Raw genomic sequence first — 13,308 nt, forward strand, 5'->3', positions numbered from 1 at the left:
ATGTTCTCCAACATTTACATCCGGGCTTTTTTCTCATCGGTGAAAATGACTTAACGTGAGTTAAAGACACGTCACACGTGTTACAGCTAAGTGGAGACGTGCAGGGTAAATAGAAACTTCCCGAGTTTGCTTGAGTGCACGCAAAACCATAGATTGGAAACGAGGCGGGCGATGTAATCTATTGTTAGTGGGATGGTTTTCATTGCCCGAGCACAAATTTGGGAAGAGTCTGTTGCATTTGTGCGTCAATCCAACCCAAAAATATTTCGTTCCTTGGAAGTGGAAGCAAGCGTTAACATGCGTGGAATAAATCGCATTGTTAATCAATGCAATGTTTCTCGCATATTGTCATAACAAACAAAACAGCTATGGAGCCAAAACTAAAAAATAACGTTTCTCAAGCTTGTCAAGCAATGAAATTCAATTTTTAATAAAAAAAAAAGATTCAGAAAACACTCGGAAGTCAACAAAAAATGCTGTGCCTTATAGTTAGAGCATATAGCTACGCTACGAAATTTCTTCTGATTGACTGATTAACTCTGCCTCTCATTGTAAAGTGTTTTTATGAAATTGTTGTGTAGCATTATGTTTTTGTTCATATATAACGAAGCACTTAATGTACACTACCTCGGGAAATAGTGAGTTTTGTTTTCCCTCGAGTCTCAACATTCAAACTAAACTCACTATTTCCCTCGCGAGCATGCATTAAGTATATATATTATTGGACATTTGTCCTTCTTTTATTATTTGCATCAAATTTGCTATGTCCTTAACGATTAACTTGCATGAGCGTTGAATAATTTATTAACATGCCTGCCGGTGGCCGACTTCAGTTGACTTCAGTCAAATCTTCTTACACTATTATCACTGACGAATTTAAATGCAGTTTAATCCACAAAAGAGCACACGTTTCATTATCTGCTAATCTAGAGCTTATATCCGGCACGACTCTTTCAAAGAGCTTGAGTCAGAGAGGCGTTTTTACGTGTATATATATACTTCTAGCACAAATTCAGAATTATTTTGGAGCACGGATACATTTCTCGAATTCGGCGGCAAGACGAAATGGGATTCAGGCTTCTGACAAAGACAGTTTTTGACTTCTACGACAGGGCAATCAACGATGGAGGTGATTTATAGAAATAAAAATTAAAAGAAAACGATGATAAACTATTGATAGGTTTGATTTGTCGAAAGAAATTTTTCATCTGTGCACTATCGATCAGCTCAGAGTTTGAATTGTATGTATATGTATGCATGTATATGTATATATAAAAACGACACAACAACTTCTATTCATCTCTTCGAAATCTTAACGCCCGAATCTTCTGGAAAATGAAAGGCATTATATGGCTTTACATACATGAATGCACACCTTATAAATCCGAGATTTGTATATATTTGTGTTTAACATTTCTTGCAGATCAAAGAACTTCCAAGTGGTTTTTAATGTCAACACCATGGACAGTTCTTTCATTGCTATTTTTCTATATTCTCCTCGTCATTGTTGGTCAGCGAATAATGAGAAAAAGAGATTCATTTGATATCAAGAATATTCTTATAATATACAACAGTCTGTTAGTTATTTTATCACTTTACATGTTGCGCGAGGTACGTTTGTAGAATCACTCATGCTTGACATGTCACCCGAATGCTATACAACTTTCTAAAAAGACAACCGAAAATTCATTGATGTCCAAATAACCAGCCTCGCTTAGATTCGAAGGCGGTCTGGACTTCGACCCCAGCCAATATCGAGGCATACATTAATCCCTGCATGACTAGACCATATATTGAGCAAACGATTACAGCTATGAAATTCGGTATCCAGGTCCGAAAATAAATTATTAAGTTTGATTTTTGTTGAGAAAGGGAAATGGATCTCCGGTCCAACGTGTGCCTTTCATTAGCCATTTTCTTTTCAAATCACTATCCAAAGGTACGCATCTCTATAGGCTGTACAATAAAACTTTTGAGAGTTATTGTAGTTTCAAAAGAGTGCTACAATAGTACAATACCGAAATTAAGGCTGTTTTCCACTAGGCGGGGTTTTGCGCGCTAAGCGAAGATGCGCTTTGTCTTCCTGAAATTAGTTTGGCATGAAAGCTCACAGAAAAATTACCCTTCGCGCGTAAAATTCAGCCTAGTGGAAAACAGCCTTTATATTCGTCTCGTGACCGACTTATTTTTTTCGTAAGTGATTGTTTAACGGTTCGCGAACTTAGGGAACTAAACCAATAGCGTCGCAAGCGAAGGGTACATATTCATACATTCGTGTTTTACATTGTTATTAATTTCTTCTCAAATTGATTGTTATTACGGTGTGTGAACATGAGTATATGAATACGTCTTAGCACTTATCGATGCTGGCGATGCCATGCATGCACTACTAAACCAACCCACTAGCGGTGAAGAACCTTGTCTGTATTGATATTAGCGCTCGCTACATTTTCATTTTAATCGAAGTTTGCTTTTTTTGTATAGTTTATATTCTCAGTTACCAGTACTCCAGACTTTAACTACTTTTGTCAAGGGGTCGAACAGGGTGAAAACACTAATTTATTGCGGGTAAGAAATCAGTATAGTGTGATTTGATTTAAATTTTATGATTTAGCAGAGGAGTAGCTATAGTAAATTGTTTATTTTTATATTTTTAGCATGCAAATGCCAACTGGTTGTTTCTTATATCTAAAATAGTCGAATTTCTTGATACAGTAAGTATAGCAAATTAAAGGTTTTTCACATGATCGACGGCGTGGGAAACACGATAATTGGGTGGGGGGGGGGGGTTGGGGGCATTATTAATATTATTTGTGTTGTTCATGATCAACTTCTTTTCAAATCGATCGTCTTTACAGTTTGTTAACATAAATATATGAATATGTGCCCCCCCTAGTATAAATCGGGCCGCTAAAAACTATGCATATAATTGTCTGATGTTACATTCTGTAGGTGTTTCTTATCGTCAGTAAAAAACCCGTGAGCTTTCTTCATATCTACCATCATAACAGTGTTTGTCTTTTGTGGTGGATCATTGTTAAATGGCACCCAGGTAATATATATGCATGGGTTCGACAGAAGGATTTGGCGCAATTTCACTTAAAGTTGTCTTGTACACAAGCCTATATAAATGTACTAGCATTAAGCCATTAAGTATGATCTTCTATAAGGATCATTGCGCTTGTCGAAACCGGGATCCCGTCCTCCTAGAGGGACGGGATAAAAAACGTCCCGGTTTCATATAAACAGGACGCGATAAATATTATAGAAATACATCGTCCGTCCCGTTCCGGCTCTCATTTAAACAGTTCCTTATTCTAACATTATACTTTGGTGTCTTTTTCAGGTGGAACTAGTAAGTATAAATCGTTGTATTAATATAACCATGCATGCGTAAACAATTAAAGTAGGATTAATTTGTATTATTATATACAAAAACGCAAGACATGAGCTATCGTGCAATCTAATTGGCTCTCCACTAGAGAAGATATTTGCTCATATCTGTCTATAGTAAAATGGCAGAAAGATTTGGGGAGATAAGCCACGTTTTCCTTGATAAAAGTAAATCAAAGTGCGACAAACTTTGCAACAAAAGTGTTCAATGGTAGATTAAAAACACGATACGGGATTTAATCAGTATTCAATTTTTGAAAAAAGTGTATTCACGATTGTTCAAATAACGAATAAATTTGAAAGTTGTTTTCATCCAGTGCTTGTGTATATAATAAAACAGTTATTCTGCTCAATCTCGTCGTATATGACTAATAGCTAACTGGGCCTCGTCGGCTATCAGCGCGTTATATACGACTCGAGTTCGCAGAATAACTGTTAAATATTAACTTATATTTATGTATAGAAAAACTGTTGGATACGTTAGTTGAATATGTCGTATACTTTGAGTACACAGTGTGGACTGTGGTGCATCTTCCTTTAGGCCGATCTACACGATGCGATTAGTCGTATACGATTCTTATCCTGACGTATGAAAAAGATTGGTAACGTCACTCTGTCTGTTCATCAGTTTATAACGAAATTTAAAATGGGAAACCTTTACACGCATTTATTCGAATACATACGCCAGCATACGAATCGTATGCGACTAATCGCATCGTGTAAATCGGCCTTTTAAATTGGCAACTAGGACACTTGCACGACTGCACAATATTTATGTACATGCATATTTCCTCATGCTATGGCAGATATAACCACTGTCAATAGAGGAAAGGAACATGCAGACAGCGCATATAGAAATTAAATGTTGTCAACTGATTTGATTTGGTCAATTTTAGCATATTTCGGTGCTGTTCTAAATTGTTTCGTGCATGCAGTGATGTATTTTTATTACCTGCTATCTGCATTGGGTCCTCGATTCAAGAAGTACTTATGGTGGAAAAGGTATCTCACATCACTCCAGCTGGTGAGTTCATTTGGGAGGTTTTTAAGTTGTTTATTCTCTATAATTCGATTGGTTATCTTTTCGTTAGTAAAGATTTTCATTGCTAAATATGCATAACTCGGATCTAGTTTCTATTTGTTACACTTTTTTCTTTCTAACAGCTCCAATTTTCAATGGTGTTTGTCTATGTCACAAATGCGATGACCGTGAAAGATTGTGATTATCCACACTGGTTGCTATGGATCTTCGTTGGTTATGACATCAGCCTGATAATTCTATTTGGCAATTTTTACTTTCAAGAATATTTGAAAAAAAACAAAAAGAAAATGGACATGAAATCAAACTAAAATCTTCAACCAATTCTTCATATCATCATCAGTTTCAATTTTTTCTCAGTGCATGTTTTCGTCTTTAAAATAAATCCATTATTTTAATCTTTCAATGTGGGGACACTAGCTCATAGTCAAGACAGATGCTTAAATAGGTTTAGGGTGGCGGTCTTCTGAACATTGATTTAGATTACTAATTTTCGTATTTAAAAAATTCAATAATTTCTTGATGTTATGAACTGAAGAGATGTATCAACGGGAATTAATTAGGCTAAAAACTCTTCTTTCCTGATGACTATTTAAGAAATGAAAAACATTTTCGTGTGGGGGTTTGGGAGAACAGATGTAATGAGTGGGAAAACGAGCCCATAGGGCGAGTTTTTCCACGTTAATTCGGGTTCTCCTCCCAAACTCCCACAAGTGTTTCTACTGAACTGTATAGAGACACGGGAAAAAATGTTTTCTATTTCTTTCATAATATAACTCAATAAAAAGATTTTGTACAAATATTATAATGCGATTTAATTACAAATTCTCATTACATTACTTCGCTTATCAAGTTTGGCGGGAAAAGTCTGTTCTAAGGAGATGTTCTATTATTTCATTTTATTTGCTTACAGGCTCTTTGAATCGAAGACTATTGAAATTTTATTTTGCCCTAAATTCCTTAGCGTGAAAATCAAACGGTTTTTTAAACAGTGTAATACGGCTCAAAAGGACCATCCATTATGAACGGGGGAGTGGGTAGACTTCCGCTGTAAATAGCACACTTTAGTTTGGGGCAGGGATAGTCACTCCAAGCGTACCTGACTTTTAGCACAACACAATTTAGCGATTTTGGTGCGACGATCACATACGACGGACCGTGATTAAGATTGGTGCCTCCAGCCAATCAGTGCCATTTTCACAGAGAACCTGCACGAAGATGTGACGCAATGAGCTAGGAGCAGTTATTAAACAAGATAGGTGCGATGACCTTTTGGAAAAATATACTACACAAATTTCTCTTTTAATAAATTCTTCTTCCTAGCGTTGAAGTAAGGATAATTCTCAGTTTTACGACAGAAGAAGATCTTAACACCTAAGTACAACGCGTGTACATCAGCGAAACCTTCCGACTTAATGAAAAAGTACAATACCTCGAATCCAACGTTACTTCTTACTTCAATTTGAGCATTCAGCAACTTAAAAGTCACTTCAAGCGCCTGGTTGTGGTGTGGTTCTGTCCGTTTCTTGATTGTATCAACCAGTGGTCCACTATAATACCTCTTCCTGTATAATGCAATATATATACCAAACGCTAGATATACCAAACAATAGTGCTTATGCAAATCAGAATGATCAAGAATTAAAACTACAAACCTTCCATACCCTACATCTAATCCAGCTAACGCCAGACGATGGCTCACGGTTCTCTTGTCAGTTGGATGTATGCTTTCATATGGGGATTCTGGGTTTCCAAGATCCATCGCGACCGCCATGAAGACGTTCTTCTCTCTATCATTAGGAACATAGCCATAATGCGCCGTTTGCTCCCAGCGAAGTGGAGCAAAGTTGAACGACCGCCCAGTTGTGTTATCACCTATTGCTGAAAGCTGTACATATAAGACTCATAAGAATAAAGATAAATTCCCTTCATTGAGTGGTTATAGAGCAATGGCCAGTTGAGATGATCACAAAATAATAGATTGAATTCGGATCGTTAATACATAGAATCTAAGATGGAAATAGCATCACAAAGGATCAGAATTAATAGGATTTTTTATACAAACTGTTGCTTGCCGACCAGTGGCGTAGCCAGCCTAAAGATTTTGTCCCGCTATGTAAATTTCAAGTTATTATAATTATTCATGCCTTTAGAAATTCATTGTTTCCACAGTCAATGAACACCAAAATATTAGCATAGCGGGACAAATCGTCGGGCTGCCTACGCTACTGTTGCCGACCCTCAACAACTGTCTTCGCTTGAATAAAGCATGGATATTGATGTAACTCTCAATTTCATACAAACTCACTCTTTCATACTATAATTCCTACATTATCACTCATTCGGAAATTATGGTAATTCTTGTATATATATCGAAGCAGCTACGCACCTGAACGAAACCAAAGGGAAACGTCTTGTTGGTATTTTTTCGCGTCGAAGCATACCATTTTGCTCTCCAGTCGTCAATCATGGCAGGGAAAGTGCAGTTGTAAGGATATAATCGGCTCACAGCGTTCCTTTCCCCTTGATACCAAATTGAGCCGTATATGGTCATATTAAGGAAAGGAACGATCATTGCATTCCAAAGACAACTCGGATTTGATGGCCAAGATTTGTGTAAATTGTTGGATGCAAACCTATAATAATGCCGATGGATGGTTTTAGCTGTAGAACTAGGCTTCTATTTAGTAAAAGTAAAAGTGAAAAGTTTTGCTTTGAAATAATGGTAAATGATGGAACTATATAGTCTTGCGATAAAATAAACTTTTCAGTTCAGACTATACACATATAGCCTTTGACAGGAAAATAAAAAAAAACATCTTTAGTTCCGGAAGGATCAGTTTTACATCTCTCGCCTATGCTAATTGAATTACATTTTTCTTTCCCAACTCCAAATTTAGCCATTTCTTTTGGAATACTCCGTTTATCAGTGTCGACCCTTGCTATACTTTTGGTTTACCGTGTAGTTCGCTTAATTTAGTTCATAGAGTAAGTTAATTAGATGGAGTAAATTACTGAATTGATTAGTGCACTGCTAATCGTTACAATTCCGTTCGACCTAACTTAATTCACTCATCTTATTATATCAAATAACTTACTCTGTTTCAGCTATTCCACAAGTTGCCAGGGCTTCAGGTGAGGACCATGCCTCCACCGGTGTACCACCCCATGTTGAGGCAACCAAACCAATCGGATACCCTAGCTCTTTGTACAATTGGACACCATAGTACCAACAAACTGCCGAAAAATACTGCCAGGCGGGACCACCTAATGCTCCTATAGTTAACAATGAAGTGCCTATTTTTATTACCTAAACACACTAACTATCCATTACAAAATTTTTAAATAATTTTAAAACTAACCTGGAGATGCCCGAGACCAAGGTAATCTGACTTTTTTCAATTCAATTTGTGGAATCGATTCACAATCACGCTCTGCTGTGAATAACCGAATGTCCGGGTACTGAGCAGACTCGTTAATTGCTTCATTTCCGTTGTCAGACTACAAGATTACAAAAGTACACTACTCATTGAATTGCTGCAGCTTGAAGCCTCTATTAAGCGGAGGCGGTATCGACTAAATGTTTTGAAGGTTTTCCTCGGTAAACACAACCATGGCAAGGGCCGAATTCCGAAAGTAGAACGATTAATGAAGGGGGGGGGGGGTGTTCATTCCATGCAGTTCATTCATATATCCAGTTCTACACGACGGATTTTTTTTACAAAATAAATCTTTTCTTTTGCAAAAGAAATCCGTCGGGCAGAACTAAATCCGTCTGGCAGAACTGAACATATGACAAAACCCCTGGACACTACACCAAAAATGGGATACGTCCTTCTGGAAGAACAAAATTTGTTTGCATTACCGAAACAACTGTGAATTCCATGTTGCTCTGTCCACTACACATCCAAACATCACCAAACATAACGTCGCTTAAAGTAATATTGGTGGTGGCGCCTTTAACTTTAGAGTATGCTTTGATAAGATATGGGCCACCAAAACTTGTTGGCGTAAGCATGACTGTCCATATTCCAAACGATGTTTCACCTAAAAAAGATGCTAATTGATGCTGCTTACATTCAAACTGTATACGCTTTATTGAAATAGTCAAAACTAGTTAATCCTTTCGATACTCAGGAACATCGGTATTATGTATTCGCGGCAGTATTGTGACTACTAAGGTTGGGTGAGGAGAAGTTCTTTTCAGTTCTAAAAGATATTTGCAATAGTATTGGAAATAACCCCTTTTCATCTCTTTATCATCCCTTAGAACCCCTTAGACTTCTTCAAAAAATCCCTGAACTCCTTTTATCCCCTAGCTTTCTCGGTCTCGCCTCGTACCAACCGCGGTTTTTTTTAGGTTATTTGGAACCTAAAGTATATGTGCGAAGGGGAACACAACGAGAGAGGCCAGCAATACAATGGTCATTGAAAAGAAATAAATTATTAAAAACCTATGGACGTTTTTGACGTCGTTCACGACTTAACGTTAGCGTTCTGTTTACAACTGAAAAACTCCGCCTGTGTACAACATCTGCATGCATTTCACGATGTATAGTGAGCGCTATCTCGAATCCGTAGAGTCTATAAAATCGTTCCCAATCATAAGCCCGATATTTTCAACGTTTTATACCTCATTAAATTGCTGCGATTGATAAAGCGGTGTTTTAGCCGCGTCGTCGTCGTGTTGCCGTCCTATATGTATACACATGCAATATATCCATTTACGATTGAGCCTACGTCAATCGTGCCGTTGACTTGAAAACGTGTCTTCTAAGTATTATTACAAAAAAAATGGCGCGCGGACTAGAAATTAAGTCCGAAAAAGTAATAGCTCATAAGTGTTAGACGACAAACTTGTACGGTTCAAAGCGTTGTTTTCATGCGATTGCGTGATGTTAATCTTGCGAGTAGTTAGTTGCTTCGTTTTAAACAAAAGGCAGCGTCAAAGCGTCTGCTAATAAGCTAATTGCTTCTCATAGAATGACGTACATATTATACCTACTAACTAAAAGCACATCTCGATAGTTCGAGCTAATAACGATCTTCGTTGTAGGAAAGCTGAGGTATATTTTGTATCGGCAGTTGTTATGCTATGTTTGAAACATGGTCATAACTGGTAATAACATTCTAATCACGATAGCCACAAAGTTAGTAACCACATGCATAACACGAACTACCGCATGTCATACCCTGGATTTTAGTTGTAGTAAACGATCGGAACCATTCCCCATTATGAAAAACCTTCACCTTTTGGTCGATCTCTCCGTAACCCCACACAATTGCGCGTTTCGGCGCTTGTTGCAACACCATATGGTTGCCAAATACGCTTGCAAAACGAAACACATTCTCGGCATAGACCTGGCCGAAAACCAGAACCAACATGAAAAAAAAGAACATAACGCTCATCAAAACAGAACTGGCAAGTTTTCTCGTTAAAAATATATACTCATACAAGTTTTGACCGCCAGTCTACAGTCTTCGACGGGATGATACCAATGTTTAAGGAAGAGCTGGACAGTTTTAAAATTGCGTGAGGAAAAAAAACGCGAATATAGAATTAACAATAGACAAGCAATTAGGAATCACTTATGTAATTATTACCTGCTCTAATTATATCCCACTCCAGGCACTCCTTTTTTCTTATCTAACCGCAAACCCAAGTATAATTTTGTTGTTCGAAAAGTCAAAAGAGTGCTCAATACTATAAGATGTTTAGGTGTTTATGTTTAAGGCAAAGGTGGTATCAGTTGACGGGAAAATTAAGGAATACATAGGTATGATGGCAAATACGTTCAATGAGAAATACGAAAAAGAGACAGAACTCTCGAAGTACATCTGGGGATTGAAAAAAGACATTCTTATTCTTACAAACCTGGTGCATGAAAGGCGTTGTAATCTCTGCATCGAGGAAAAACTTTGCCTAATGAAAGCCGATGAGCATATTCTTTTAAACAAAAGATCAGAACTGTATGCCGGCATCAAACAGCATTCTTTTGAATTTTCAAACTTTAAAAGCGAATTTCCGAATTTTTTTTTCATTCAAACTATTTTAATTAAACTATTTTAATTGTGATTTCCAACGAATTGAAACTTCCATCGAAGTTTCGACCAGTTGTAGCTTTTAGTATCTATATATAAATATACATTTAAACGACACACTTTTGACGATGTATAGTGATTTGTAACAATCCACGAATCGATGATAGATGTCTGATATATAAAAAAACATTAAAAAATGAAGAAATAGCGCTCAAGAAACAAGCACTTGACTTGGTACGGGTATGAAATTTAAATATCAGAACATTGCATTCTTTGATCGATGTTCAGTAGTTAGGACAACTGAAAAGGGTCAAAATACGTGGATATTGCACATACAATCATACATAAGTGTCGACACTGATTCTGTATGGAGCAGCACATCTTTTTTTTCGGCATATTGCTTGGCCCATCTTTAACAGGCGCAAACCTTTTAATTTTTTACGTCATACCGAAAAAAGTAATAAAGTCTTTTTACGCGGCGCTGTTACATTATGCAACTTTCTTTGTGTTACGCAAGGCTTTATTGTGTTTGGATACATGCATGTAAAAATAGCTGTAAAAATAGGAGTAACAATTGCATGACAGGGATTAGTGATTAAGTTTTGCCACAAGACGCCTGAGTAGATATAATTTCCGGCCCATTCGCAATCATTCATCACATTTCCTTTCATGCATGACATTTCGTGGGATTGAATAAAGTAGTAAGGTGAAAATACTGGGTGCAATGCATCTTTAGGTCATAGCTGATACAGCTTTTCTGACAAGGGACCGGGGGGCAGGGGAACTTTATATAGAGTAACTTTTAGTACACTGTATATAACTACTATACAAAACGATGATATAATATTTCAAATTAAACGAATTATTTAATCTCATCGGGAGCTCAGATTAGATGATTCAGTAAATGTTAATAACGCCCAACGGGAGCACCGGTAGGAAACGACAAGGGATTAATTTACTTGATCAGCAAGCGATCAATTTTACGTATTAATAACACTGACAAAATGTGTTTAGCTCGAGTACGAGGTTCATAAGCGCGAGGTTCATGAGCAAACCTGTCACGAGGGAGTAAGCTCAACAATAACAAAAGGCCGGTTTACACGACAAGCGTTTTGGGCACGGCACCCCAGAAAACAGGCACCCGTGCCCAAAATTTGCGGCACGGCACCTCAGCGTTTGACTGTGTAAACGGGACAAAAATCAGCACAGGTGCCGAAAAATTAGACGTGCCGAGACTTTCTCACGAGGTAGTCTCGGCACGTATACCTAGAGGTGCCGTGCCAAAAAATGGAGAGGCATAGAAATGTGTTCGACAACGAGCATGCGCAAAACAATTCCAACATGACGGCAAGCGGCGAAAAAATACAACTTACAAGTAAGGAAGAAAAGCAAGGTGAAAAAGAAATTTTAAATAACACAAAAACACGTAAAAATCGTGGTGTTGTGTGGCAAGACAATGCAACAAACTTTTCATTGATTGACGTTTGGGGCGAGGAAGTTCTCCAACTGCAGTTGGAAAACTGCAAGACGTCAAAACAAACGTCAAAAATTTATGAAACGATACTGGTAAGTCATTTAAGCATATTTTGATGATAAGGCTTTGATCAAGGGCAATTTATATTAAATCATTCGGAGTTGAAAACAACTTTATCTTTTTTTTAGATTCAAATACAAAAAATGGCTATTGTGAAAGCTTTGCAGCCCGGGATGTTGTCAACAAAGTTAAAAAGTTGAGGCAAAAATACAAGGCAGAGAAAGACAAAAAGCGAAGATCGGGAACTGGCAAAGGGAAAGAATGGAAATTTTTTTCCAAGTTGGACGCATTTTTATCAACGAAACCAAATGTAGAACCGCTGCTCGTCGTTGACACCATGGCAGAAAGTAGCGCGAATGACGGAACTACAGAGGAAAAAGATGATCCGGTTGAAGGTGGGTAAAATGCTTTCCCCTCGGTGAAAAAGCATCATTGAACGCCTTTATGTGGGAACTAATTTATTTCTGGCACCTTTGTGGTTTTTCTCAGATTTTTAATGTATCATTATTTAATTAGCAGATATGATAAAGAAGTATGGCAAAAGTGAAACACATGTGCAGAAATGCAACACGTGCGAGTACGACCAAGAAATAAATACAGCCGGGGTTAAAAACTTGGAATCAGGATGTGTGAGGGTATATGCTGACGACGATGAATTCTCCTGTCCTAAATGTGAAAACACAGGCACAGCTGTTCCCAATTTTCACAGCACAACAGGTTCAAATTGTGGAAGTCAACTCCTTTCTACGTTTTTGGCTTACATAATACTCTTCTGTGTTTCATCAAATATAAATATATTACTCTATTTCTGTCCGCCATCTTTAAAATTTACTGAGGGTTACATGAAAAATAGGCGGACGTACCTTGACCGCTAACAGTGAATACCGTCGTAAATAGAAAGTAGAGGTGCCGTTTTCCGAACGAGCACGGTGCTTTTACAAAAGTGCGGTCTACAAAAAGTTGCCGTGTAAACGTGTAAATAGCGAAGTACGAGTTTTGGCACCGGTGCCTATTCTTAGGCGTGCCGTGCCAAAAACGCTTGTCGTGTAAACCGGCCTAAAGACAAGGAAACATGTTTGAATACCACGGTTGGGACGATTGGTAAAAGGTATCGTGAACAGCTGCAACACTTGCAAGAATGCAAACCCGACCAAAAGCGCTAAAGCAGCTGACTACGGCGTCATTACCGACGCTTCGGTCCGTGATGCCAGAACCGTTTGCAGTGACAGGAGTGGACTTTGCTGGTCCCCTTATCCACAGAAGGCCCGTTTACACTACAGTTAATTTTTTGGCACAGCAC

General features: G+C 37.8%; 2 protein-coding genes across 2 annotated transcripts; one reads left to right on the forward strand and one right to left on the reverse strand.

Moving 5' to 3' along the window:
• Positions 1-925: 925 nt before the first annotated feature.
• LOC114522149 (elongation of very long chain fatty acids protein 4-like) lies at positions 926-4,823 on the forward strand. The gene is made up of 8 exons (XM_028542781.1): positions 926-1,129; positions 1,424-1,611; positions 2,485-2,568; positions 2,658-2,714; positions 2,953-3,052; positions 3,347-3,355; positions 4,290-4,417; positions 4,558-4,823. The coding sequence occupies exons 1-8, from the start codon at positions 1,066-1,068 to the stop codon at positions 4,741-4,743; spliced, it is 816 nt and encodes a 271-aa protein (XP_028398582.1). The 5' UTR covers positions 926-1,065; the 3' UTR covers positions 4,744-4,823.
• Positions 4,824-5,574: 751 nt separating this feature from the next.
• LOC114521530 (sialate O-acetylesterase-like) lies at positions 5,575-9,852 on the reverse strand. The gene is made up of 8 exons (XM_028542002.1): positions 9,625-9,852; positions 8,298-8,479; positions 7,795-7,933; positions 7,531-7,708; positions 6,822-7,068; positions 6,088-6,320; positions 5,865-5,997; positions 5,575-5,640 (listed from the first exon to the last, which is right to left on the reverse strand). The coding sequence occupies exons 1-8, from the start codon at positions 9,839-9,841 to the stop codon at positions 5,575-5,577; spliced, it is 1,395 nt and encodes a 464-aa protein (XP_028397803.1). The 5' UTR covers positions 9,842-9,852.
• Between the last annotated feature and the right edge of the window lie 3,456 nt (positions 9,853-13,308).

Source organism: Dendronephthya gigantea, unplaced genomic scaffold (assembly GCF_004324835.1).
Source record: "Dendronephthya gigantea isolate DGI-Jeju-01 unplaced genomic scaffold, DenGig_1.0 000000F, whole genome shotgun sequence".
In the NCBI taxonomy this organism is placed as follows: Eukaryota; Metazoa; Cnidaria; class Anthozoa; order Malacalcyonacea; family Nephtheidae; genus Dendronephthya; species Dendronephthya gigantea.

What these genes read in the sequence shown, in the direction of transcription:
- LOC114522149 (XM_028542781.1), top strand. Translation starts at nt 1,066, where the DNA reads ATGGGATTCAGGCTTCTGACAAAGACAGTTTTTGACTTCTACGACAGG. An exon ending in CACTTTACATGTTGCGCGAG is followed by an intron (nt 1,612 to 2,484) that starts GTACGTTTGTAG and finishes TTTTTTGTATAG; the next exon opens with TTTATATTCTCAGTTACCAG. An exon ending in TAGTCGAATTTCTTGATACA is followed by an intron (nt 2,715 to 2,952) that starts GTAAGTATAGCA and finishes TACATTCTGTAG; the next exon opens with GTGTTTCTTATCGTCAGTAA.
- LOC114521530 (XM_028542002.1), bottom strand. Translation starts at nt 9,841, where the DNA reads ATGAGCGTTATGTTCTTTTTTTTCATGTTGGTTCTGGTTTTCGGCCAG. An exon ending in TGTGGAATAGCTGAAACAGA is followed by an intron (nt 7,069 to 7,530) that starts GTAAGTTATTTG and finishes GCATTATTATAG; the next exon opens with GTTTGCATCCAACAATTTAC. An exon ending in TTCCCTTTGGTTTCGTTCAG is followed by an intron (nt 6,321 to 6,821) that starts GTGCGTAGCTGC and finishes TTATATGTACAG; the next exon opens with CTTTCAGCAATAGGTGATAA.